Source organism: Watersipora subatra, chromosome 1 (assembly GCF_963576615.1).
Source record: "Watersipora subatra chromosome 1, tzWatSuba1.1, whole genome shotgun sequence".
NCBI classification, from domain to species: domain Eukaryota; kingdom Metazoa; phylum Bryozoa; class Gymnolaemata; order Cheilostomatida; family Watersiporidae; genus Watersipora; species Watersipora subatra.
The window spans coordinates 5760451-5787074 of NC_088708.1; the positions used below are offsets into that span (position 1 = coordinate 5760451).

General features: G+C 36.0%; 2 protein-coding genes across 2 annotated transcripts; one reads left to right on the plus strand and one right to left on the minus strand.

The window, feature by feature from the left end:
* The first annotated feature begins 703 nt into the window (after nucleotides 1-703).
* Nucleotides 704-3209, plus strand: LOC137386005 (dnaJ homolog subfamily C member 27-like). The gene is made up of 7 exons (XM_068072650.1): nucleotides 704-944; nucleotides 1422-1504; nucleotides 1699-1768; nucleotides 2170-2334; nucleotides 2437-2553; nucleotides 2692-2852; nucleotides 3000-3209. The coding sequence occupies exons 1-7, from the start codon at nucleotides 882-884 to the stop codon at nucleotides 3136-3138; spliced, it is 798 nt and encodes a 265-aa protein (XP_067928751.1). The 5' UTR covers nucleotides 704-881; the 3' UTR covers nucleotides 3139-3209.
* A 144-nt stretch (nucleotides 3210-3353) lies between these two features.
* On the minus strand, nucleotides 3354-26447 carry LOC137386004 (nicotinate phosphoribosyltransferase-like). Its single transcript, XM_068072649.1, has 13 exons — nucleotides 26333-26447; nucleotides 22804-22908; nucleotides 13150-13320; nucleotides 12761-12968; nucleotides 11567-11697; nucleotides 8895-9010; nucleotides 8697-8784; nucleotides 8139-8247; nucleotides 7917-8057; nucleotides 6665-6830; nucleotides 5874-6062; nucleotides 4928-5107; nucleotides 3354-3968 (listed from the first exon to the last, which is right to left on the minus strand). Exons 2-13 carry the CDS (start codon nucleotides 22862-22864, stop codon nucleotides 3891-3893), a joined length of 1638 nt encoding a protein of 545 aa, XP_067928750.1. The 5' UTR covers nucleotides 22865-22908; nucleotides 26333-26447; the 3' UTR covers nucleotides 3354-3890.
* Between the last annotated feature and the right edge of the window lie 177 nt (nucleotides 26448-26624).

Genomic DNA, 26624 nt, shown 5'->3' on the forward strand with positions numbered 1-26624 from the left:
GATGTATTTTTATTGGCTATAAAGCAAATGTTTTATTATTATTTTAAAAATTTGTTAGCTTGTAAAGTAATAGATTTTTAAAAACTAAAACGTACTGTTTAGTAATAAATATTTGTATTAATTATAACTTAACACTTTTACTAGTGTCTGAACCACTACTAATCAATCAGGTCACAAAACCTTTTTAAATGCACAAATAGAATGAAATAAAAAAAAGATTCAACATAAAGATTTGCGTGTAGCATGATTCTTTAAAAAAAATGCATAATAAAACAAAGCGATGTAGTTCTACTATATAATTACATATATATATATACATTATATACATGTATATCAATGATATACAGCCCCCACTGGGGGCTGTATATCATTGTATATATACTGTATTATATATAGTAGAAATATATAGACAGAGAATACAATTTGTGAGAGGGCGTATTTGAGTCATGCTGAAAGCTGTACAAAAACTTACAAATTCGATATCTGTTAAATTTGTAATCAGACTCAACAGCAAAGCATATTAATTATTACTATTCCTAGAGCTGAAGCGAACCATATAACTTTGAGCGAAAAGACAACTCCGATCAACAAGAAACTGCCGTTGTAGCGTTGTGCTTCAAGCGCTTTCGCCTTCTGAAGCGATTCAAGTTTTATCGATTTATAACATAGTTGATTTGTTTCAATGGAAACGCATCTGCGAAAGTGTTCTTTATCGGTGGTTGTTGCTGTTGTTGCCATTTTAAGGCTGTCCAAAACTGTTTATTATCACAACTCTATACTGTGAATAAATCTGGCAAACAAAATATAATTACGTTTTTTTTTCATTTGTTCATGGTTAATAAACACGAAACGTTTAATCTTGACACAGCCAACCGTATGAAATGGATCCCAACAAACCCATTCGGCTGAAGATCATTAGCATGGGAGATGCAGAAGTTGGCAAGGTAGTGTTTAAGATGACTAATTGAAAGGTTTTTTGTCGTATTAAAAAGTCGTTCGTAGGCTTATTTCTATATTATAAGCAGCAGCAGGTCATACATAATGCAACACTAATAAGGCATTGAGAAGTGATGAAATAATAACTGAATGAAAACAAACTAGTTGCTAACATGAGAGTGAAAAGTAAACTGCTTTGTGATTTAAGACAAGCACTATTGTATATAGTACATATAGTTTTGTAATACATTATTGGAGTTCAAGCTTATTAACATTTAACCAGATTTTGAATGTTTAAAAAACTGAAGTTTATGTTTTAAAGCTTATAAAGTTTCATTGAGTAGTTTTGCATGAAACATTACATAAACTTAGCTGATTATTAGTGAGGTAGTCAAAAATGACTGCTGAGTTGACATACTGCTACAAATCAGTGCTTTGCCCATTTGTCTTCAATTTATTAATTAGCAATCTACAACTTGTTGCAGAGTTGTATTATAAAACGCTACTGTGAAAAAAGATTTGTTGGAAAATATTTGGCTACTATTGGCATCGATTATGGAGTCACAAGGTATGTAACCAATTTTTGAATCCAAGTTATTCTTTCATCAAATTACAACAACAGAAACAAGTTTGATTAGTATTATTACTCTAAGTTAATTGCACTTACATGTTTGATTATCAAAGAATGGCCAATTTAATTGTCAGTTGTAAGTCTGTTGTTGTTTAATTACAGTCAAATAATTATATTTATGCTTTGTTTAGGGTGAATCAAAAATCAGCAGAGCTAAAAGTAAACATTTTCGATATGGCTGGGCATCCCATATTTTACGAGGTAAGTCAGTCTCACAAACCAAAACGATTATGGCAACCATATCTTACATCTAGTTTCAAGCAATTGATCCTGCACAGCTACTTTACTAGATAAATCATTAGATCAAGTATTAATACCGCTCATTTTTTCACTTTTTTAAACTCAGCAAAAGATAAACACAAACAAGTCAAACATTTAATACACTAAATGGCAAAGTCAAACAAGAGTTTTACTGTATTTATTTACACCTAAGGTTAAGACTATGAATAGAACTTTGCCAGCTTCAAGACAAACAATGGCTGCTGTAAGATGTAGCACTTGAAGAGGATTCAAAAATGATTTTAATGGTAAAATGTTAATTGTCTAATTTGGTTGACTTAATATTGCAAGATGTTGAGTTAACAGTATGAGTATTAATACAGGTAAGGAATGAATTCTACACAGACACCCAGGGTGTGCTTTTAGTGTACGACTCTGGAAACAAAAAATCATTTGAAAACTTGGAGAAATGGCTAGATGAGATGAAAAGTGAACTAAAAAATGCACGAGAAATGGAGAATATTGTTGTGTGCGTCTGCGCGAACAAGGTAATAGCTCTGGACAACCACAAGTCTCACTTGAATTTAAAACAATTGAATGAAGTTGTTATATGCGACAAATGCTAACTTTTCCTTTAAATGTTATGACAGAGTGACAAACGAAAAGTAGTTGATCCGGCTGAGGGTAAACTTTGGGCAGACAGCTATGGCTTTCTATTCTATGAAACATCAGCATTCAATGGAGATGGTGTACAAGAAATGTTTCAGGTTTGATAACATTATCATGAAATGAATGCATATCAGTGCCCATGTTGGTGGTCTTGTCAGTTGGTCTGCAGCGCTTACTATTTCACATCGCTACTATCTTCAGTTAGGACTCTGCATTATGGATATTCTGTTTGGTAGAATCTCTTCGAGTCTGTAGTTACTGCGGTGCGTAATGGAGGTCGTCGAGCGCCAATAACTACGCAACTCGGCTACACCAAAGAGCAAGTGGAAACAATTCAGCGGTTAAAGCAAGGACAAACAGATTATGAAAAGATGGGTCTCTATTATGGTGCTAACAAGTAAGTCAGCGAGTGTTATACGCTACACATACTACCTATTTTTCATGTCGTCATAGACACACAGCTAACTAATCCAAGCCAGTATGTACCAAAAAGCAAGTCTTGTTAAAATTAGACCAGAAACAATGTCACTTATTACTTCTACAGAGAAGAGATAAACAAAGCATACAGAAAACTTGCCGTCTTGCTTCACCCAGACAAAAGTGTGGCTCCTGGCACTGAAGAAGCCTTCAAATTATTAGTCGCTGCACGAACTTCCTTGCTGAAGAATGCTGGGGCCAGCTAAGTATCTGAGGGACTCACAGGCTATCTACTCATTACTGATTTGCTAGGACTAATCAATCGGTGACATTTAGCCTTAGTGTTTTATATCAATTTTGTAGCGCTGTATACACCAGTCTGTAAAAAGTCAAAGCAATGCTTGTTCTCAGATCAATTGAATTATTGCTAAGTTGAGATTTTTTTCAGTAATTATTGATGTTTTCATGCACACACTCAGGCTGACAAATAGTAAACAATTTATTATGTTACTTTTACAATAGTAAACACGCAGTACTAGTACAATCAGTTTTTACATATATGTAAAATGACAATACCAAGAGCAAAATTAAGTGAAAGGATGCTCACCAGTGAGTGGAAACAGATATTACAAGTAAATAGTATAACTAACAAAACTGATTGATACAAATATCACAAGTGACGGATACATATATCACAAGTGACTGATACATATATCACAAGTGACTGATACATATATCACAAGTGACTGATACATATATCACCAGTGACTGATACATATATCACCAGTGACTGATACCATTGTTGAACTACTTCCATTTGTCAGCATACCTCAAGTTCTCAGTGCAAACAGTATTACCAGGTCTGGCAAGCTGTGAGCTATGTGGGGAGTAGCCAATGATTGGACAAAGTGAGAAACATGATAGCTCTTCATACAAACATACAAAAACAAAATATCACAAAGGTGTAGGCACAAATTCAGTCATATCGAAGAGAAAAGGATTGCGTCTCCAGTAATATTTAAGCTAGCTCTCCTATTGGTTGGTGTTCAAGCCAGATCTCATGCATGAAGTTGTAAAGATTATCACTCACTGAAACCTAAAATAAAAATACCAACTTTATGAACAAACAAAGTAATATGATAACCTCGTGAACAAACAAGGTAATATGATAACATTATGAACAAACAAGGTAATATGGTAACCTCATGAACAAACAAGGTTATATGGTAACCTCATGAACAAACAAGGTAATATGGTAACCTCATGAACAAACAAGGTTATATGGTAACCTCATGAACAAACAAGGTAATATGGTAACCTCATGAACAAACAAGGTTATATGGTAACCTCGTGAACAAACAAGGTTATATGGTAACCTCATGAACAAACAAGGTAATATGGTAACCTCGTGAACAAACAAGGTAATATGGTAACCTCATGAACAAACAAGGTAATATGGTAACCTCATGAACAAACAAGGTTATATGGTAACCTCATGAACAAACAAGGTAATATGGTAACCTCATGAACAAACAAGGTTATATGGTAACCTCGTGAACAAACAAAGTAATATGGTAACCTCGTGAACAAACAAGGTAATATGGTAACCTCGTGAACAAACAAGGTAATATGGTAACCTCGTGAACAAACAAGGTAATATGGTAACCTCATGAACAAACAAAGTAATATGGTAACCTCGTGAACAAACAAGGTTATGGAGCTCTTTAAGTCCTGATTAATGAGAGTACAAAGGAGACTCAATGAGACTCAAGATGGAACAACTAAAAAGTCTCTACAGTTACTAAAGTTGTTCGCTATTCTTCATTCATCCCAAAAATTCTTGTGAAAGGTGCACTAAGAGTAGCTAGTGAGCTGACCAAAATTCACCGTTATTGCTAGACAAGGTTGACTACCTTTTCAACTCACCAAAAGATGACCATGATACACGAGCATAACTAAGAAAAACAACGAGTGTTCAAATATGAATCAGATGGGTGGGGTGAGCATAACCACAGAGCTGCTCATAAACCCCGAAGAACGTGAAGTAATAACTACCTTGTAAGGTGTTGGGTTGAGTTGCCGCTTGTGATCATCTCTGAGATGAGAGATGGAAATGGCTGTCCTCTGCTTAAGTTCCTTGAGCGTAGGAAGGGGTAGGCACACGTTACCCTGATCCCAATAAAGCTTTAGTAAGGGTTCCACTTTGCTAGGTGAAACGTATGCTCTTTTGGACTCCTACCAAATAGAACAAAAAAAAATAACCGCAGATCCCTAACACCATGCCCATAACATCAGTGTGGCTCCTTTATTGTGGAATGGGACACTAAAGATGAAAATCTGTCTCTGCCTCCACAAGCTCTCAAAGAACCTAAGAAAAAATCAACTGCTCGCAATAGGTTTTTACAGCTGTAAATGGCACCAGTGTCTTTTAATTTATAAGGTATTACTCTTACTGAGGCTTACTGTGTTTCACCAAGCCAAACTCTCCGATTCATAAACATCTCTGTATTTCATTATAAACAGATTAGGCAAACTACAAATAACGATTTAGTTTTATATAAAAAAGCCTGACACTCCGGCGTCCTTCAGAGACGTCGATAAACCCCATAAAAACCCTCTATAGTGCAGAAGACCCTATTTTTGTGAAAATTAGGATTATAAGATTTGTATAAAATTCTAACCATTTTAATCTGTCGAACTCAAGATATCTTCAGCGCCTTGCCACTTACAACCCAACAATTACTTGAAAACAAACATTTACCAATTATGTATTAACCTCATATACTCAAGTGTCAGGCAGCATATCATTAAATCTCTCTTATATTTCTTAGCCATTCTCAGCGTATTTAACCTTCACAAATCAATAATTAAATTTTGATACATTAAAAAATTGACATGCGTAAAAGCCTTACTTGAAAAATGCCAAGCTTTATATCGACTAATATGTGAATAGATATTATTAGATATGTGGGAACAGGTACAGGTGCCCATGAAAACTCACAATGAATGCGTTTCTAATTAAGAGGCGCTGTCTCTCGACTGGTTCTAGCTCCGTAGGGGACATTAGCACATCAACCAGACCGTTACCATCAGCGCCGTACAACCGATAGATGTTCTTCTTGCCTGGAATGGTCACCTTGTTCACATCCTCACTCAGTTTTATCCTCGGCTCACCATTTATTGCTACCAACTGGTCCAACAACATAGCAAGTCAAGATGTGTTTGCCACCATTAACTAGCGATGGCTACTTGTCGACCTTGTTATTAGAGCAGAAATAAAGACTGCCTTTTGTTAAGCTAATACTATGACAAGACACAGTGAAGGATGCTCTGGTAAAACTAAGGTTAATGGTATAACATTACATGGTAATGGAAGCTTTGCTATGGCAGGACATAAAATAGCAACCTAATGAAATGATTCCTTCATGACTTTCCAGTTCAAAAAACCTTGGTGAAAGCAAAGCCTCCTACACCTAGTTGCTGGAACTCATAAATACAAACCATAGAGATAAACAATAGAGATAAACCATCGATAGAAACTATTCTCTTAAAACAAACTCAAGCGTGAAGAACCTTTTTACACATGATAACTTGTGCCAACAACAGGAGTTCCATGGTTTTACTGCAAGCTACAAAGGTCTAATGTTTTGGCAAGCAATTTAAATTTCAAGCAAGCCAGTCTGTAACAGACAGAGATCAGCGCTAAGCGGATATTATGATTAAACACTGGAAGTTCATTATCAAGTAAGTGGAGCAATTTCAACTTGAGGTGCTCATAGATATTCAGCTGACCTTGTAGACACAACCAAGTGCTGGTTGTTTCTGGCAGGTGACAAGGTGAGTACCGATGCCGTAGCTGTCGATAGAGTGACCTTGGTGGTTCAGAGAGGTTATTGTCTCTTCATTGATGTCATTGCTGGCAACTATTGTAAGATCTTTAAACCAGTCTTGGCTAAAACTAAAAGAGAAAGAGTATCAACTGGCTAACTCTAACCTACGCTAACAGATTTAACAGGCATATGAGAACTCTAACCTACGCTAACAGATTTAACAGGCATATGAGAACTCTAACCTACGCTAACAGATTTAACAGGCATATGAGAACTCTAACCTACGCTAACAGATTTAACAGGCATATGAGAACTCTAATCTACGCTAACAGATTTAACAGGCATATGAGAACTCTAACCTACGTTAACAGATTTAACAGGCATATGAGAACTCTAACCTACGCTAACAGATTTAACAGGCATATGAGAACTCTAACCTACGCTAACAGATTTAACAGGCATATGAGAACTCTAACCTACGCTAACAGATTTAACAAGCATATGAGAACTCTAACAGATTTAACAGGCATATAGATAACTCTAACCTACGCTAACAGATTTAACAGGCATATGAGAACTCAAGAGAGGCTTCTGATTCTATCGGCAATTGAAAAGGTTAGAAAAATAGACAAAGCAAAAACAAATTTTTTATTCAGAAATAAATAAACTTTATATTATAAAAATCTGAGAATACTGTGCAGTAAGTTGACAAAAAGATTGTATTTCCAAAATGTTTAATGTAAACACATTGCAATTATTTATACTCATCTCAGAAGTAAAATATAACCATAACGGGACTACAGAGGTGAACAAGGTATTCACATAGTGTATAATATAACTTACTGGTGTACAACAGAGATGAACAAGGTCCTCACATAGTGTATAATTCAAATTACTGGTGTACAACAGAGGTGAACAAGGTCCTCACATAGTGTATGATTCAACTTACTGGTGTACAACAGAGGTGAACAAGGTACTCACATAGTGTATAATTCAAATTACTGGTGTACAACAGAGGTGAACAAGGTCCTCACATAGTGTATGATTCAACTTACTGGTGTACAACAGAGGTGAACAAGGTCCTCACATAGTGTATAATTCAAATTACTGGTGTACAACAGAGGTGAACAAGGTCCTCACATAGTGTATGATTCAACTTACTGGTGTACAACAGAGGTGAACAAGGTCCTCACGTAGTGTATAATTCAACTTACTGGTTGGCAACAGAAGTGAAGAAGGTCCTTACGCAGTTTGACAGGTATGCAAGATCACCACTGTCGAGTCGGATGCCCTGAGCTCTATATCCGATGTCATTTAAAGCTAAGGCCACTGCACAGAAGTTTGGTATGCCGCTTCTGCAAATATGTAGTTCTGGTAGAAGAGTTTGATGGTAGCAGAAAATATCAAGAATGAAATGAGCTACAGTAAAAAGTTACCTCAAAACATCATAGGTGTCAACTAGAGCCAGGAAACCTTTAGGGAAGGCCACCGCATATGCTATAAACGCTGCTAGCTCCCCTTTATTGCACTCCTCAACTAGAACATCTGAAAAAAGTACTGAATGTTTTTACCCAAATGTAAAAAACTTTGTAGCATTCAAACGTAGCAATTTGGATTTGCCTTCCTTGGTTTGTAGTTGATGTATTGATATATTGATACGGTATATTACAGCTGTCTTTGCAACAGTTATTGTAAGCCTGCTCAAGGATCACACATCAGTAACATAGGATATCATGAGTGTAACCCAGGCAATATCATGTTATTATGATATGATCACACACCAGTACTATATGATATCATGAGCGTAGACAATATCATGTTATTATGATATGATCACACACCAGTACAATAGGATATCATGAGTGTAGACAATATCATGTTATTATGATAAGATCACACATCAGTACTATAGGATATCATGAGTGTAGACAATATCATGCTATTATGATATGATCACACTATCAGAACTGAGGGATATCACGAGTGGAACCTACTTAATGCAATAGAAAGTTTCTTCAGCCAATCAATAGACATTTGGACAATGTCAGCCTCCTTCCCACTATCGTCAGCATATGAGATAGTCTAAAATGTAATAATATAATCAGAGACAACATATTTCTCGACTGTACAATACAATGTTGACAAGAGAAGTACTTGTATAATAGAAAAACATTTTACGTGTAAATACCAACCGAGCTTGAGATCTCATCGAGAGATGCGAATGAAGTAACGAAGGCATGGGCATGTGTACCTCTCACAGGAATGTCAAAGAGTTTTCCAGCTAATACATTGCTTGTTCCATCAAATCCTGTAACCAATCAATACGCATTCACATGACAGACTGCATCAAAAGTTTACAGCATCGTACAAACAATAGGATAGTTCAACAAACTTAAGATTGAGAACTGCGCATAAATAGCTATGGCAGTCGTTGCATCAGCTTTAAAAAAATGGTTCTCTATCCCTATTTACCTAACTCCAACTAGTTCAGCTGATAAATGCCCGAGGTCTCTTCCATACCTGCTGGGCTTTAATGCTTTATGATTAATCTCACCACTCACATTCAGTAAGTTTTCATTAAGCGATAGTGTAGTGGCACCCGGGCACGCCAGCGCCGAAGAGCTACGGTCAGCCGACAAGCAGATCATGTTTCTATAGGGCGCTATCGTAGAGCGATGCTTGCGCGACGCCTCAAGTCAACAACAGAAAAACTTACATATTAAGCAACAGGAAAGCAAAAGATATGCGACACACAAGTGCGACGCTGTTGGTCGCTAAGACTGTCTCTATAGCACAAAGAGGGAACATCGCACGAATGTTTAGCTTCCAAACAATGACACTGAATCATGACAGCATGAGAGCAACACAATTTTTTCCATGATGGCATTGCAGCACCACATGGAGTTGTGTTACTACACAATTGCTCTTTGGAAGCTAAGTAATAAACTTTGTATGCACTACAGAAAGCGGTTTGTCAGCGCATGTCTCTGTCTAGAGAATACTTCTACCACAAAATATGTTTCCATTCCGTATAAATGCTTAAATGTTTTGCTATGACACCAATTAAATAGCTATGTAATAGCCATGTCATAGCCATGTAATAGCCATGTAATAGGCATGGAATAGGCATGTGTCACTTTCATGACATATTGACATGCAACTAAATTGATGATTGCTTAAAATTTGAGTTATTAAAACCTGCACATGTATATTAAATAAGCCATCACAAAACTCATTATCTGTTCGCAACCAAAATCTAAAAGAGAAAGCAAAATTTTTCTATTTTATTTTTGTTTAATTTTATTGATGCATCATACCAAACTAGCATTACAATAGTTATCATCTCATATTAAACATTGCAATAGTTATCATCTCATATTAAACATTGCAATAGATATCATCTCATATTAAACATTGCAATAGATATCATCTCATATTAAACATTGCAATAGTTATCATCTCATATTAAACATTGCAATAGTTATCATCTCATATTAAACATTGCAATAGATATCATCTCATATTAACCATTGTAATAGATATCATCTCGTATTAAACATTGCAATAGATATCATCTCATATTAAACATTGCAATAGATATCATCTCGTATTAAACATTGCAATAGATATCATCTCATATTAAACATTGCAATAGATATCATCTCATATTAACCATTGCAATAGATATCATCTCATATTAAACATTGCAATAGATATCATCTCATATTAACCATTGCAATAGATATCATCTCATATTAAACATTGCAATAGATATCATCTCATATTAAACATTGCAATAGTTATCATCTCATATTAAAAGACAAAGAGTAGGCTGTATTAATCAGACGACATTTTCTAGTGTAGCAAATGGCCTTTCGTATTGCGACAGATTGACGCTTATACTTGGACAGATAGTATTCCAGCATACCACAGATAGCCATACAGATTGCAACAGATGGCATCACAAGGTTACAAATACCATAATACCATATGATGCCTTGGTATCTATTGTCTTACAGGTTGTAAGGCAATAGAGACCAAGTTGTATTACAATTATAGCATCTCATACTACAACAGATAACATTCCGTGCTGCCAATTGTAAAACAATAAAACCTCCCAAATTGACACCAATATCACATAAGAAAACATTTGCTCTCTGGTCTTCGAGCAAACATAAGCCAAAGTTTGGGTCACACATAACAGGCGAACGGAGAACTAAAGTGACACGTATGTGAACATTAAGGAAGCACTTCCACCGTATGATGCAAATGGAAATGTTTGGTGTGGTCTTAGTGGGTGGAGTTAACCTTAGTGGGTGGAGTTAACTCACATATGCTAAATTAAAATGAATGTTAAACACTTGACAAGTTCTAAAAGATATTTATAAAAATTTACTGACATTAGAATTTTAATTTACCTCAAGTCTACCAATAGTCTAGGGATCGTGCCAACAGTTTTAAGAAAGAATACTGTCAGTAAAAGAGTCCATCAGACAAACTAATATTCATGTAAATGTCGCAAAAAATATCAGACAATTCTTTTAGCATCAAGTCTTACCGGAAGGTATATCTAATACTACTGTTTTTACAGCTGTCTATATTGCTATGTAAACACACAAGCTATAAATATAAGTTCTGGCTGCCAGCTTTGAAAATCAATTCCGAAAGGCGAGTTTTGTGATGACCTTCATCCATGAAGACATGGCCTTTAACAAGCGTCATTCAATTCTAGGTGGGTGCTAAAAATACAGGATCAATAAAACTACCCACGTCCATAACCCTCCGATGCCACAGGCAGCAGTGCAATGAGAACCAGATTTTACAGCCGAGGACGACTAACAGAATAGGAATGTACATTTCTCACCTCCCATGAAACAGTATCTGGATGCTGAAAGGCCTCCATCTGGACCCTGAGCTCTTCTTAAACCAAACTCCAGCAGGGTTGTATCTGGACCGGCTGCCAGACGAAATCTGGCAGCATTTGTGGCCACGAGACTAAATAGACAGAAGCTAGTACGTAAACATTAAGATATAAACATGATTTATAGTTTTCTACCCAAAGAGCATCAAGAGAGCAATAATTATTGTCTTTGTGATGTAGCTGGTCTGTTACATAAATACAGTGGACCACCTTTGTTATATAGTTGGTCTGTTACATAAATACAGTGGACCACCTTGGTAATATACTTGGTCTGTTACATAAATACAGTTGACCGCCTTAGTGATATAATTGGTCTGTTACATAAATACAATGGACCACCTTTGTGATATAGTTGGTCTGTTACATAAATACAATGAACCACCTTTGTGATATAGTTGGTCTGTTACATAAATTTAGTGGACCCCACCATATGACATTAATTCGTTGCAGTGTTGGCATCATAAAGCAAAAATGTCGTACAGAAGGGTATAGAAACCCATAGTAATTATCCAATGCAAACACTCCTGGTAAAAAGCACCAAAATTTTATATACGTACTGTACATACTAAAAAAACCCATGGCTAACGAATTAAAGCTATATATGTAGTTATATACGTATAATGAATTAAAGTGTACAGTAAATATTATATTAAACGCTAAAATGTATAATAAATTTTCACTTTTGTTTCCTTTTCACTAATTTTCGTTTCACTCAGGCAATACCAAGCATTTATGAAACATGAAGAATGCTTAACTTAGAGAGCATCATATCTCTTTTAGGTTTAGTGGGAGGGATTTTGGTGAATAGCATATCGACATCTTCGTTATTCCAACATATTCAGCACACCTGCCACCAAATTTGAATTTTGAGGGACATTTTTGTTGATGTTGTATGGCGAAAACATGCCGCAAGGAGGGGATGAAAAACCTCATGTTCACATTGTAAGGTGAAAACAGGGACGTCGTAACCCGTGGATGCACTGCACTATACCTGCATAAATACACAACACAGAATGATTCGACAAGTTTGTAAACAGGCGATTGCTGATTATTAACAGCGAATTTAAAACAGCCTGGTACTACCCTCCTTACCCAGCTCAGCAAACCAACACAATAGACATGTCAAGCAAAACTTACCTAGCATAATTGACTAGATTGAGCAACGTAGTCTCAAGAAGTTGGGCTATGGGAAGAGGCCCCTCTACAGTAAGCAGAGGTACTTTAGGAAACACGACTAAGCCTTCGTCAACAGAGTAAACCTTTATATCCTTAGCGGAGACGCCGGCCAAATATTGGAAGAATTCTTCATCACTGTCTGGCATGACTGTCTTTAGGTATGCAATGTCTACAGCAATAACAAGAGCAGACAAATCAAGCATTTATTAGTTACAGAAAAGGTCACAACTTCATGTAAGGCCTTAGAAAGAAATACTGGTGCGCAAGTCAATTATCTGACCCTGCCAGGCTTACAGCGAACAATATATTGTTAGTCATAGTTAACCACTGTCGTAGGAGACCGAACACACCTTGTTCTGAAAACCTGAAGTTTCGAAGGAACTTCATGCATTCTTCAACTCCAGCAAGAATTGCAAACTCTCCTTGAAACGGATTTTTTCTGAAGAAAAGATCAAATACTGCAATATCATCTTTCTTGTTATTTTTCCAGTATCCGTAGGCCATTGTGATTTGATAAAGATCTGAAAGTAGAACAGACGGCTAAGTAATGGTACGTACAGTAGCATAAGCCAGTGAGAGTAGAAATCTCAGCATGCCAAAGTCTCAACTAGTGTTACAACACTCCATATCTAAATACCGCAAAGGGTTACCAAAGCGAGTCACCTATAACCAGTTTCCTACTATCATGTTACAAGTGTAAAAATAAACCAATGCAATGAACAAGTCATTCATGAGAAGCTACAATTAAATGCAGTAAATGGTAGAGCCATATTAGCATACTAGCAATCTCTTCATATAGTACCATATAAATACAGTGTATCTCATATTATGCAGCGCATATTAGGATTATTACCTTTCAATAAAGGATCTATGCTTTTCTTTAATTAACTTGTCGGATAGTGTCACATGCACACTCACCTTACCTACAGCTGTCACATGCACACTCACCTTACCTACAGCTGTCACATGCACACTCACCTTATCTATAACTGTCACATGCACACTCACCTTACCTACAGCTGTCACATGCACACTCAACTTACCTACAGCTGTCACATGCACACTCACCTTACCTACAGCTGTCACATGCACACTCACCTTACCTATAGCTGTCACATGCACACTCACCTTACCTATAGCTGTCACATGCACACTCACCTTACCTACAGCTGTCACATGCACACTCACCTTACCTACAGCTGTCACATGCACACTCACCTTATCTACAGATGTCACATGCACACTCACCTTACCTACAGCTGTCACATGCACACTCACTTTACCTATAGCTGTCACATGCACACTCACCTTACCTACAGCTGTCACATGCACACTCACCTTACCTATAGCTGTCACATGCACACTCACCTTACCTATAGCTGTCACATGCACACTCACCTTACCTACAGCTGTCACATGCACACTCACCTTACCTATAGCTGTCACATGCACACTCACCTTACCTATAGCTGTCACATGCACACTCACCTTACCTACAGCTGTCACATGCACACTCACCTTACCTACAGCTGTCACATGCACACTCACCTTATCTACAGATGTCACATGCACACTCACCTTACCTACAGCTGTCACATGCACACTCACCTTACCTATAGCTGTCACATGCACACTCACCTTACCTATAGCTGTCACATGCACACTCACCTTACCTACAGCTGTCACATGCACACTCACCTTACCTATAGCTGTCACATGCACACTCACCTTACCTATAGCTGTCACATGCACACTCACCTTACCTACAGCTGTCACATGCACACTCACCTTACCTACAGCTGTCACATGCACACTCACCTTATCTACAGATGTCACATGCACACTCACCTTACCTACAGCTGTCACATGCACACTCACTTTACCTATAACTGTCACATGCACACTCACCTTACCTACAGCTGTCACATGCACACTCACCTTATCTACAGCTGTCACATGCACACTCACCTTACCTACAGCTGTCACATGCACACTCACCTTATCTATAACTGTCACATGCACACTCACCTTAAGATAACTCACATGCCCACTCACCTTACCTACAGCTGTCACATGCATATTCATCTTACCTACTCGTACTCGTAGCTGTCATATGCAAACTCTTTTCACCTACAGGCATAACATGTACAGCCAGTTTTTACATGCGCTGCCAGTTTTTACTTGCGCTGCCAGTTTTCACATGCGCTGCCAGTTTTCACATGCGCTGCCAGTTTTCACATGCGCTGTCAGTTTTCACATGCGCTGTCAGTTTTCACATGCGCTGCCAGTTTTTACATGCGCTGTCAGTTTTCACATGCGCGGTCAGTTTTCACATGAGCTGCCAGTTTTCACATGGGCTGTCAGTTTTCACATGCGCTGTCAGTTTTCACATGCGCTGCCAGTTTTCACATGTGCTGCCAGTTTTCACACGCACCGAAAAGTGCGTGCGAAAGCTGTTGGGTGTCCCATGCTTTAGCAAATACAAATGTATTGCCGTACCAACAGGCATGACAAATGTTGACTAGTGGTACATGAGCCAACAAACATGACATGCAGCATCAGGTATCACATGAAACTGAAAAAAAACATTCACACATTCAGTTGTGTGATAGACAGATGGACCGTAGGTTTGTAAAAAACTTAACTGTCACTAAAAATTAATAGATTTAAAAGCATTAGCTTTTAGCAAACGTTAAAGTCATATTACATTAGTGAGCTCTCTAGCCAGTATCATTTAATAGCACGTGCAATAGTTACATAACTACCCCTGCACAGTATAGTAAACGGCGCATAACAAGAATATGCTCTTTACCCCCTTTTCAGTCAGATTGTATATAGTTGATATAACCTGAATCTAACATACTCTATTCAGTCAGATTGTATATAATTGATATAACCTGAACCTCTCATTCTCTATTCAGTCAGATTGTACATAGTTGATATAACCTGAACATCTCATACTATATTCAGTCAGATTGTATATAGGTGATATAACCTGAACCTAACATACTCTATTCAGTCAGTTTGTATATAGTGAATATAACCTGAACCTCTCATACTATATTCAGTCAGATTGCATATAGTTGATATAACCTGAACCTCTCATACTATATTCAGACATTGTATATAGTTGATATAACCTGAACCTCTCATACGCTATTCAGTCAGTTTGTATATAGCGGATATAACCTGAACCTCTCATACGCTATTCAGTCAGTTTGTATATAGTGGATATAACCTGAACCTCTCATACTCTATTCAGTCAGACTGTATATAGTTGATATAACCTGAACCTCTCATACGCTATTCAGTCAGTTTGTATATAGCGGATATAACCTGAACCTCTCATACGCTATTCAGTCAGTTTGTATATAGTGGATATAACCTGAACCTCTCATACTCTATTCAGTCAGACTGTATATAGTTGATATAACCTGAACCTCTCATACTATATTCAGTCAGATTGTATATAGTTGATATAACCTGAACCTCTCATACTCTATTCAGTCAGACTGTATATATGGTTGTTATAACCTGAACCTCTCATACACTATTCAGTCGGATTGTATATAGTTGATATAACCTGAACCCCTCATACTCTATTCAGTCAGACTGTATATAGTTGATATAACCTGAACCCCTCATACTCTATTCAGTCAGATTGTATATAGTCGATACAACCTCAACCTCTCACACACTATTCAGTCAGATTGTATATAGTTGATATAACCTGAATCTCTCATACTCTATTCAGTCAGATTGTATATAGTTGATATAACCTGAACCTCTCATACTCTATTCAGTCAGACTGTATATAGTCGATATAACCTGAACCCCTCATACTCTATTCAGTCAGATTGTATATAGTCGATACAACCTCAACCTCTCACACACTATTCAGTCAGATTGTATATAGTTGATATAACCTGAATCTCTCATACTCTATTCAGTCAGATTGTATATAGTTGATATAACCTGAACCTCTCATACTCTATTCAGTTAGACTGTATATAGTTGATATAACCTGAACCCCTCATACTCTATTCTGTCAGACTGTATATAGTCGATACAACCTGAACCTAACATACTCTATTCAGTCAGATTGTATATAGTTGATATAACCTGAACCTATCATACTATATTCAGTCAGATTGTATATAGTTGATATAACCTGAACCCCTCATACTCTATTCAGTCAGATTGTATATAGTTGATATAACCTGAACCTAACATACTCTATTCAGTCAGATTGTATATAGTTGATATAACCTGAACCTCTCATACTCTATTCAGTCAGACTGTATATAGTTGATATAACCTGAACCTAACATACTCTATTCAGTCAGATTGTATATAGTTGATATAACCTGAACCTATCATACTATATTCAGTCAGATTGTATATAGGTGATATAACCTGAACCTAACATACTCTATTCAGTCAGTTTGTATATAGTGAATATAACCTGAACCTCTCATACTATATTCAGTCAGATTGCATATAGTTGATATAACCTGAACCTCTCATACTATATTCAGACATTGTATATAGTTGATATAACCTGAACCTCTCATACGCTATTCAGTCAGTTTGTATATAGCGGATATAACCTGAACCTCTCATACGCTATTCAGTCAGTTTGTATATAGTGGATATAACCTGAACCTAACATACTCTATTCAGTCAGACTGTATATAGTTGATATAACCTGAACCTAACATACTCTATTCAGTCAGATTGTATATAGTCGATACAACCTCAACCTCTCACACACTATTCAGTCAGATTGTATATAGTTGATATAACCTGAATCTCTCATACTCTATTCAGTCAGATTGTATATGGTTGATATAACCTGAACCTCTCATACTCTATTCAGTCAGACTGTATATAGTCGATACAACCTGAACCCCTCATACTCTATTCAGTCAGATTGTATATAGTTGATATAACCTGAACCTCTCATACTCTATTCAGTCAGACTGTATATAGTTGATACAACCTGAACCCCTCATACTCTATTCAGTCAGATTGTATATAGTCGATACAACCTCAACCTCTCACACACTGTTCAGTCAGATTGTATATAGTTGATATAACCTGAATCTCTCATACTCTATTCAGTCAGATTGTATATGGTTGATATAACCTGAACCTCTCACACTCTATTCAGTCAGATTGTATATAGTTGATATAACCTGAACCCCTCATACTCTATTCAGTCAGATTGTATATAGTTGATATAACCTGAACCTCTTAGACTCTATTCAGTCAGACTGTATATGGTTGATATAACCTGAACCTCTCATACTATATTCAGTCAGATTGTATATAGTTGATATAACCTGAATCTCTCATACTCTATTCAGTCAGATTGTATATGGTTGATATAACCTGAACCTAACATACACTATTCAGTCAGATTGTATATAGTTGATATAACCTGAACCTAACATACACTATTCAGTCAGATTGTATATGGTTGATATAACCTGAACCTAACATACACTATTCAGTCAGATTGTATATAGTTGATATAACCTGAACCCCTCATACTCTATTCAGTCAGATTGTATATAGTTGATATAACCTGAACCTCTCAGACTCTATTCAGTCAGACTGTATATAGTCGATATAACCTGAACCCCTCATACTCTATTCAGTCAGATTGTATATAGTCGATACAACCTCAACCTCTCACACACTATTCAGTCAGATTGTATATAGTTGATATAACCTGAATCTCTCATACTCTATTCAGTCAGATTGTATATGGTTGATATAACCTGAACCTCTCAGACTCTATTCAGTCAGACTGTATATAGTCGATACAACCTGAACCCCTCATACTCTATTCAGTCAGATTGTATATAGTTGATATAACCTGAACCTCTCATACTCTATTCAGTCAGACTGTATATGGTTGATATAACCTGAACCTATCATACTATATTCAGTCAGATTGTATATAGTTGATATAACCTGAACCCCTCATACTCTATTCAGTCAGATTGTATATAGTTGATATAACCTGAACCTAACATACTCTATTCAGTCAGATTGTATATAGTTGATATAACCTGAACCTAACATACTCTATTCAGTCAGATTGTATATAGTTGATATAACCTGAACCTCTCATACTATATTCAGTCAGATTGTATATAGTTGATATAAACTGAACCTAACATACTCTATTCAGTCAGTTTGTATATAGTTGATATAACCTGAACCTCTCATACTCTATTCAGTCAGATTGTATATAGTTGATATAACCTGAACCTAACATACTCTATTCAGTCAGATTGTATATAGTCGATACAACCTCAACCTCTCACACACTGTTCAGTCAGATTGTATATAGTTGATATAACCTGAATCTCTCATACTCTATTCAGTCAGATTGTATATAGTTGATATAACCTGAACCTCTCATACTATATTCAGTCAGATTGTATATAGTTGATATAACCTGAACCTCTCATACTCTATTCAGTCAGACTGCATATAGTCGATATAACCTGAACCCCTCATACTCTATTCAGTCAGATTGTATATAGTCGATACAACCTCAACCTCTCACACACTATTCAGTCAGATTGTATATAGTTGATATAACCTGAATCTCTCATACTCTATTCAGTCAGATTGTATATAGTTGATATAACCTGAACCTCTCATACTCTATTCAGTCAGACTGTATATAGTTGATATAACCTGAACCCCTCATACTCTATTCTGTCAGATTGTATATAGTCGATACAACCTGAACCTAACATACTCTATTCAGTCAGATTGTATATAGTTGATATAACCTGAACCTATCATACTATATTCAGTCAGATTGTATATAGTTGATATAACCTGAACCTCTCATACTCTATTCAGTCAGATTGTATATAGTTGATATAACCTGAACCTAACATACTCTATTCAGTCAGATTGTATATAGTTGATATAACCTGAATCTCTCATACTCTATTCAGTCAGATTGTATATGGTTGATATAACCTGAACCTCTCAGACTCTATTCAGTCAGACTGTATATAGTCGATACAACCTGAACCCCTCATACTCTATTCAGTCAGATTGTATATAGTTGATATAACCTGAACCTCTCATACTCTATTCAGTCAGACTGTATATGGTTGATATAACCTGAACCTATCATACTATATTCAGTCAGATTGTATATAGTTGATATAACCTGAACCCCTCATACTCTATTCAGTCAGATTGTATATAGTTGATATAACCTGAACCTAACATACTCTATTCAGTCAGATTGTATATAGTTGATATAACCTGAACCTAACATACTCTATTCAGTCAGATTGTATATAGTTGATATAACCTGAACCTCTCATACTATATTCAGTCAGATTGTATATAGTTGATATAAACTGAACCTAACATACTCTATTCAGTCAGTTTGTATATAGTTGATATAACCTGAACCTCTCATACTCTATTCAGTCAGATTGTATATAGTTGATATAACCTGAACCTAACATACTCTATTCAGTCAGATTGTATATAGTCGATACAACCTCAACCTCTCACACACTGTTCAGTCAGATTGTATATAGTTGATATAACCTGAATCTCTCATACTCTATTCAGTCAGATTGTATATAGTTGATATAACCTGAACCTCTCATACTATATTCAGTCAGATTGTATATAGTTGATATAACCTGAACCTCTCATACTCTATTCAGTCAGACTGCATATAGTCGATATAACCTGAACCCCTCATACTCTATTCAGTCAGATTGTATATAGTCGATACAACCTCAACCTCTCACACACTATTCAGTCAGATTGTATATAGTTGATATAACCTGAATCTCTCATACTCTATTCAGTCAGATTGTATATAGTTGATATAACCTGAACCTCTCATACTCTATTCAGTCAGACTGTATATAGTTGATATAACCTGAACCCCTCATACTCTATTCTGTCAGATTGTATATAGTCGATACAACCTGAACCTAACATACTCTATTCAGTCAGATTGTATATAGTTGATATAACCTGAACCTATCATACTATATTCAGTCAGATTGTATATAGTTGATATAACCTGAACCTCTCATACTCTATTCAGTCAGATTGTATATAGTTGATATAACCTGAACCTAACATACTCTATTCAGTCAGATTGTATATAGTTGATATAACCTGAACCTCTCATACTCTATTCAGTCAGATTGTATATGGTTGATATAACTTGAACCTCTCATACTCTATTCAGTCAGACTGTATATAGTCGATACAACCTGAACCCCTCATACTCTATTCAGTCAGATTGTATATAGTCGATACAACCTCAACCTCTCACACACTATTCAGTCAGATTGTATATAGTTGATATAACCTGAATCTCTCATACTCTATTCAGTCAGATTGTATATAGTTGATATAACCTGAACCTCTCATACTCTATTCAGTCAGACTGTATTTAGTTGATACAACCTGAACCCCTCATACTCTATTCAGTCAGATTGTATATAGTTGATATAACCTGAACCTCTCATACTCTATTCAGTCAGACTGTATATAGTCGATATAACCTGAACCCCTCATACTCTATTCAGTCAGATTGTATATAGTCGATACAACCTCAACCTCTCACACACTATTCAGTCAGATTGTATATAGTTGATATAACCTGAATCTCTCATACTCTATTCAGTCAGACTGTATATAGTCGATACAACCTGAACCCCTCATACTCTATTCAGTCAGATTGTATATAGTTGATATAACCTGAACCTCTCATACTCTATTCAGTCAGACTGTATATGGTTGATATAACCTGAACCTCTCATACTCTATTCAGTCAGGTTGTATATAGTTGATATAACCTGAACCTCTCACACACTATTCAGTCAGGTTGTATATAGTTGATATAACCTGAACCTCTCACACACTATTCTGTCCGATTGTATATAGTTGATATAACCTGAACCTCTCATACTCTATTCAGTCAGATTGTATATGGTTGATATAACCTGAACCTAACATACACTATTCAGTCAGGTTGTATATAGTTGATATAACCTGAACCTCTCACACACTATTCAGTCAGGTTGTATATAGTTGATATAACCTGAACCTCTCACACACTATTCAGTCAGATTGTATATAGTTGATATAACCTGAACCTCTCATACTCTATTCAGTCAGACTGTATATGGTTGATATAACCTGAACCTAACATACTCTATTCAGTCAGACTGTATATGGTTGATATAACCTGAACCTAACATACTCTATTCAGTCAGATTGTATATGGTTGATATAACCTGAACCCCTCATACTCTATTCAGTCAGATTGTATATGGTTGATATAACCTGAACCTCTCATACTCTATTCAGTCAGACTGTATATGGTTGATATAACCTGAACCTAACATACTCTATTCAGTCAGACTGTATATGGTTGATATAACCTGAACCTAACATACTCTATTCAGTCAGACTGTATATGGTTGATATAACCTGAACCTAACATACCCTATTCAGTCAGACTGTATATAGTTGATATAACCTGAACCTAACATACTCTATTCAGTCTGCATAGGGCTGCATTGATTAAACAATTAAAACAGCTATTAATGCACTCCAATAGTCAGCTAGCAGCACACAGCAGATGCCAACAGAGTAATGAATGAACGAATGAAATGCCATTTTTCATCAATTGAGATTAGAACAGGCTTCAGACTTTAGCTACCATCTTTTGCGCAATGCTTTAGCAAACATTGGAAGAATTAGGACATAGATAAGCCCGATACATAGTGACAGCTGATGCTTCAAATACACTAGGCAATTTTAAAACACTACTAAATCAAACCTAAGAAATGAATTAATAGTCTTAACAGACATAGAGATGCACTTTATGATCAATAAACACGAAAACATCAGGCTGATTGATCCAGGTGTCTAGAGTGATGACAATTTGAAAAGAAAGCACGTTATTGTCAACATGAGAAAACCTGTGAGTAGAGGCTGAACCACTCGATTGTGGTTGGTCAGGGAAGAACTTGCGCTCGCCATTGCTGATGCTTTAGACTACTTGCCAATGTCAGGCTACATCCATACTACAACACGTGTAGAGCAGAGATGAAAAGTGTTCTTTCAAGCATATTGCTGAAATTGTAGTGAAATTGCATGAATTGTCATCATTGTGTAATGATCAAATTAATAATAAGTTTGCAATAAATGAAATGATAGAAATGAGAAGTATTCCTGATCCCAAACAATGGTGTTCAGCGCAACCAGAGTACAGACATGCTATGCAAAGAAGTGTGTCATCTATTGACAAAATGTTGTGCAATGGTTATAAACATAAAAGCTTTAATCAGAGTCATTCAGAAAGTACTACCATAGAGGTTCAGATATTGTAGCACCTTGGAGTTCAGCTAGCAGTACAACACAAAAATGCTATGCGTTTTCTGCTGCTATGGACTTTTTTAATGTGATAGATTACTAATAAAGCAACAACCAGACATACCCCTGTACTTAAACATGAAACAGACATAACACTGTAACAGAGTAAGAAACATAAACAATAAGTTTTTACTTATAAATCATCAGTCTATACAATGTAGTAATATAAACATACAGGTATTTAATCATGAACAACTACAAACCATAAAATAGAGTGCTATGCATTGGTATGAGAAACTTTAACATGGTGGATAGTAAATTGATTACTGTGTTTATGGGAATCTACTCGAGCTTGTATTGCTTTGACATAAACTCTCTAACACATTAAAATTAACACAAACATGAGCATGGTTAGTCACATTAAAGATGCAAGAAATCTCACAATTCACAAATGTGAAGATTGATTTGGTACAGCATGGCTTCCCCGACTCTACATGACGAAAACTTAAACTTTTACCAGACTTAGAATATTATGCATAGGCAAAATAATTTTAATCAAATGAAGCAGCTGCATTCTATGAATATTGGCCATCCTATTCACGCTGAACACTACCACAGTGCAGAGCTTTACTTTAAGTATTCAAACATTTTCAACAGATAACAACAACCTGTCTGTCAATGTCATTTGTTAAATAAGACTTCTGACAACCAGGTTACCACAACTTTGTGAAACAACCTATTGTCTACCAGAGAATGTAGAATGTCACATACATTAGTATAAACTTACATGGTATTGTATCTTACACAAACATCTGTATAGTGTTGAGCCATACATTGGATACAAAAAAATACTAGAGATGAGCACTTTAACCAATATGCTACCATACTGATGCTCTTTGACATGGCGAGTACTGCATCCAATACTTTCCATGTGTGAGCTTCAAATGTCATATTCATTAGATGGTGTTGAAATCTTAGCCTTTACAACTTAGATACTTCAAAATCATAACAAAAGTGCTCACGGGCATGAGGTGAACATAGATGTAGGTGTAAACAGAAGTCTACTGACAAAGTTAAAATTTAATTGCAAGTTATATTCCTATTACGGCTTGCATCACTTTAAATATTTCATGCAGGCTATATGCGAGCACATTTACCCGACTCCTTTTACTATTATCCTCATATTATTTGCCTTGCTTGTCATCATGGAAAATTATTTAATAGCGCACCAAAGAAAGATTCCACACAAGAAATGTTCATGTGACACATGAAGATCAGGGCTTCTACTTGGGTGACCCGTGTCTTTTAAATGCTCTTCGAGGCGGATCATAAGGGGCCATATTTATCTATGAAATTATAGATAATAGGGGGCCATTCAAGTTAACACATACGTTTTTATATTACTCGCTTCACTACTATGAGACAATGTAGAAAAATGGAAACGGTATAATCACATAACTGATGTACAATAGTGATACGACTATTTTCAGCATCATTAAATAAAATAGCTAAACAGAGTATAAGTTGTAATACCACAGGGTCAGAGCTTTCCTTCAAATTTATGTATTTTATATACACTGTTTAAGATGTCCCTACTCAAAACATAGGAGAAATTGGCGATATTACTGCTATAATTGTTGAAGGCATGTAGTCATCTTAGATTATCGCCCATTCACTATCCACCTTGCCCTATAGTTTGCATGGTCAAAGGACCTCAGAGTACCAGTTGGCTGGGCAGTACTGAATAGAACTATTATCTGAATCATGGTTTCTTTTTCTTCAGTTAATTGATTACCACCTGTGCTTCTGTGTTTTCAAATGTAAAAAAGAATATATTACAGATTATAAGAATACTGGCCATACATTTTCTATGTGTTAGTGTTACTAAGAAAATGTTCATGGCCTTCCTAATCAATATCTTTATATAGTATGTCCTTTTCTTTTTAATTTAGCTCTTACAAATTGTATTAAATGGTTTCTGATGGTGGCAAAGTCTCTGATCTCCATTTCCGTGTGGTGCAGTCCCCATTTCCTACACTATCTCATGAGCCCTCTGGTATAGTTGTACACGTAAAAGAGCCTTCCAATCTTTGTAAAAAGCATCTTTACGCTGCATTTCTTAGTGAAATAACACAAGTACCTGCTGTGATGGAGGTAGACACCAGCGGCTAAATCACTTTTTGATATATATATATGTATATATGTATACTGACTGCTAATACTTTTATTAATCATTATAATGATCTCATCTCCTTTTCCTCCTGGGCCAAAAGAGAGTCTGGAGAAGCCTAGCAAGTCCCTTTCTAAATCCTTTTTTGAGTTACCACATGGCTCAAAAAATGATGTTTACCCTTGAATTCAATATTAAATAAAGAGACCGCAGTACCATGTTCAGAAATTGCTCCACTTTTCAGTTTAGTTTCTTAGTAAACATTCAAGAGCAGTTTTAATTTTACACAATGTAAAATATGCAACTTTATTCACTTTAAACAATGTATTGCATAAAGTGATAAGAAGATTTAACACTCAAAAGGCACTGAGTTAAGATATTCGTCATATCTACAGATATTTCATCTTGGGCTTACCAGCAATAAAAGCTCCAATGTTTTTTATGTAAATACATGTCAGTCAAAGTATACTAGGATGGTAACTCAGTGCTCAGGTGTTGTTAGTATCATGCAGTATGTTAATTACAGTGGTCGATAATCTACAAAATGAACTCTGCCAGAACCTAACTTAATTACGATGCGTCTAGGTCCATTTTTCCGGTTTATCTCTTGCATTTTTGCGACATTCCCTTCCCTACACATTAGTGTACGTAGGAATGAGAATGGATGAATATGGATGCAACGAACACATGTATGTGGGCGTGCATATAACAATAAAAACGCAAAAAGATGAAAAAAGAAACGAATACCAAATGAGACAAAATGTATAATAAAGAAATGTTAAGATTAAGCTAATGTAAAAGTAAAAATAAATTCTTGTAACGCTGATTTTTTTTTAAACTGAAAAATATATCGTGAGATATGGCAAAAGGTCTTGTCTACAATTAATAATTTATGTCCCTTAGAATTAACAAAAAAACTTGAAATACTTCCATTCTCTGATGGTTCTCGAAAAAACAATACTTACTGTAATAGAAAATTTTTAAAAGCAAAAGTTCCAGCACTACCAAAACCGCTAGTACCTGGTATATACCTGAATCTAAAAGCTATCGAGAAGCTTTTTAGATTAACGCAGGCTTTTTAACCTACGGAGCCTACCGATAATTCCCCTTTTTACAAACTACAATTTTCCAGTATTCAAAAGGTCTGGTTAATGAATCGTCGCGAAAAGACATTTTTAAAGGAACACAAGCTAACAAATCACAATTAGGAAGGAGTTGTATTTACTTTACAAAATGTACAACAACTCCTTTAAAAAA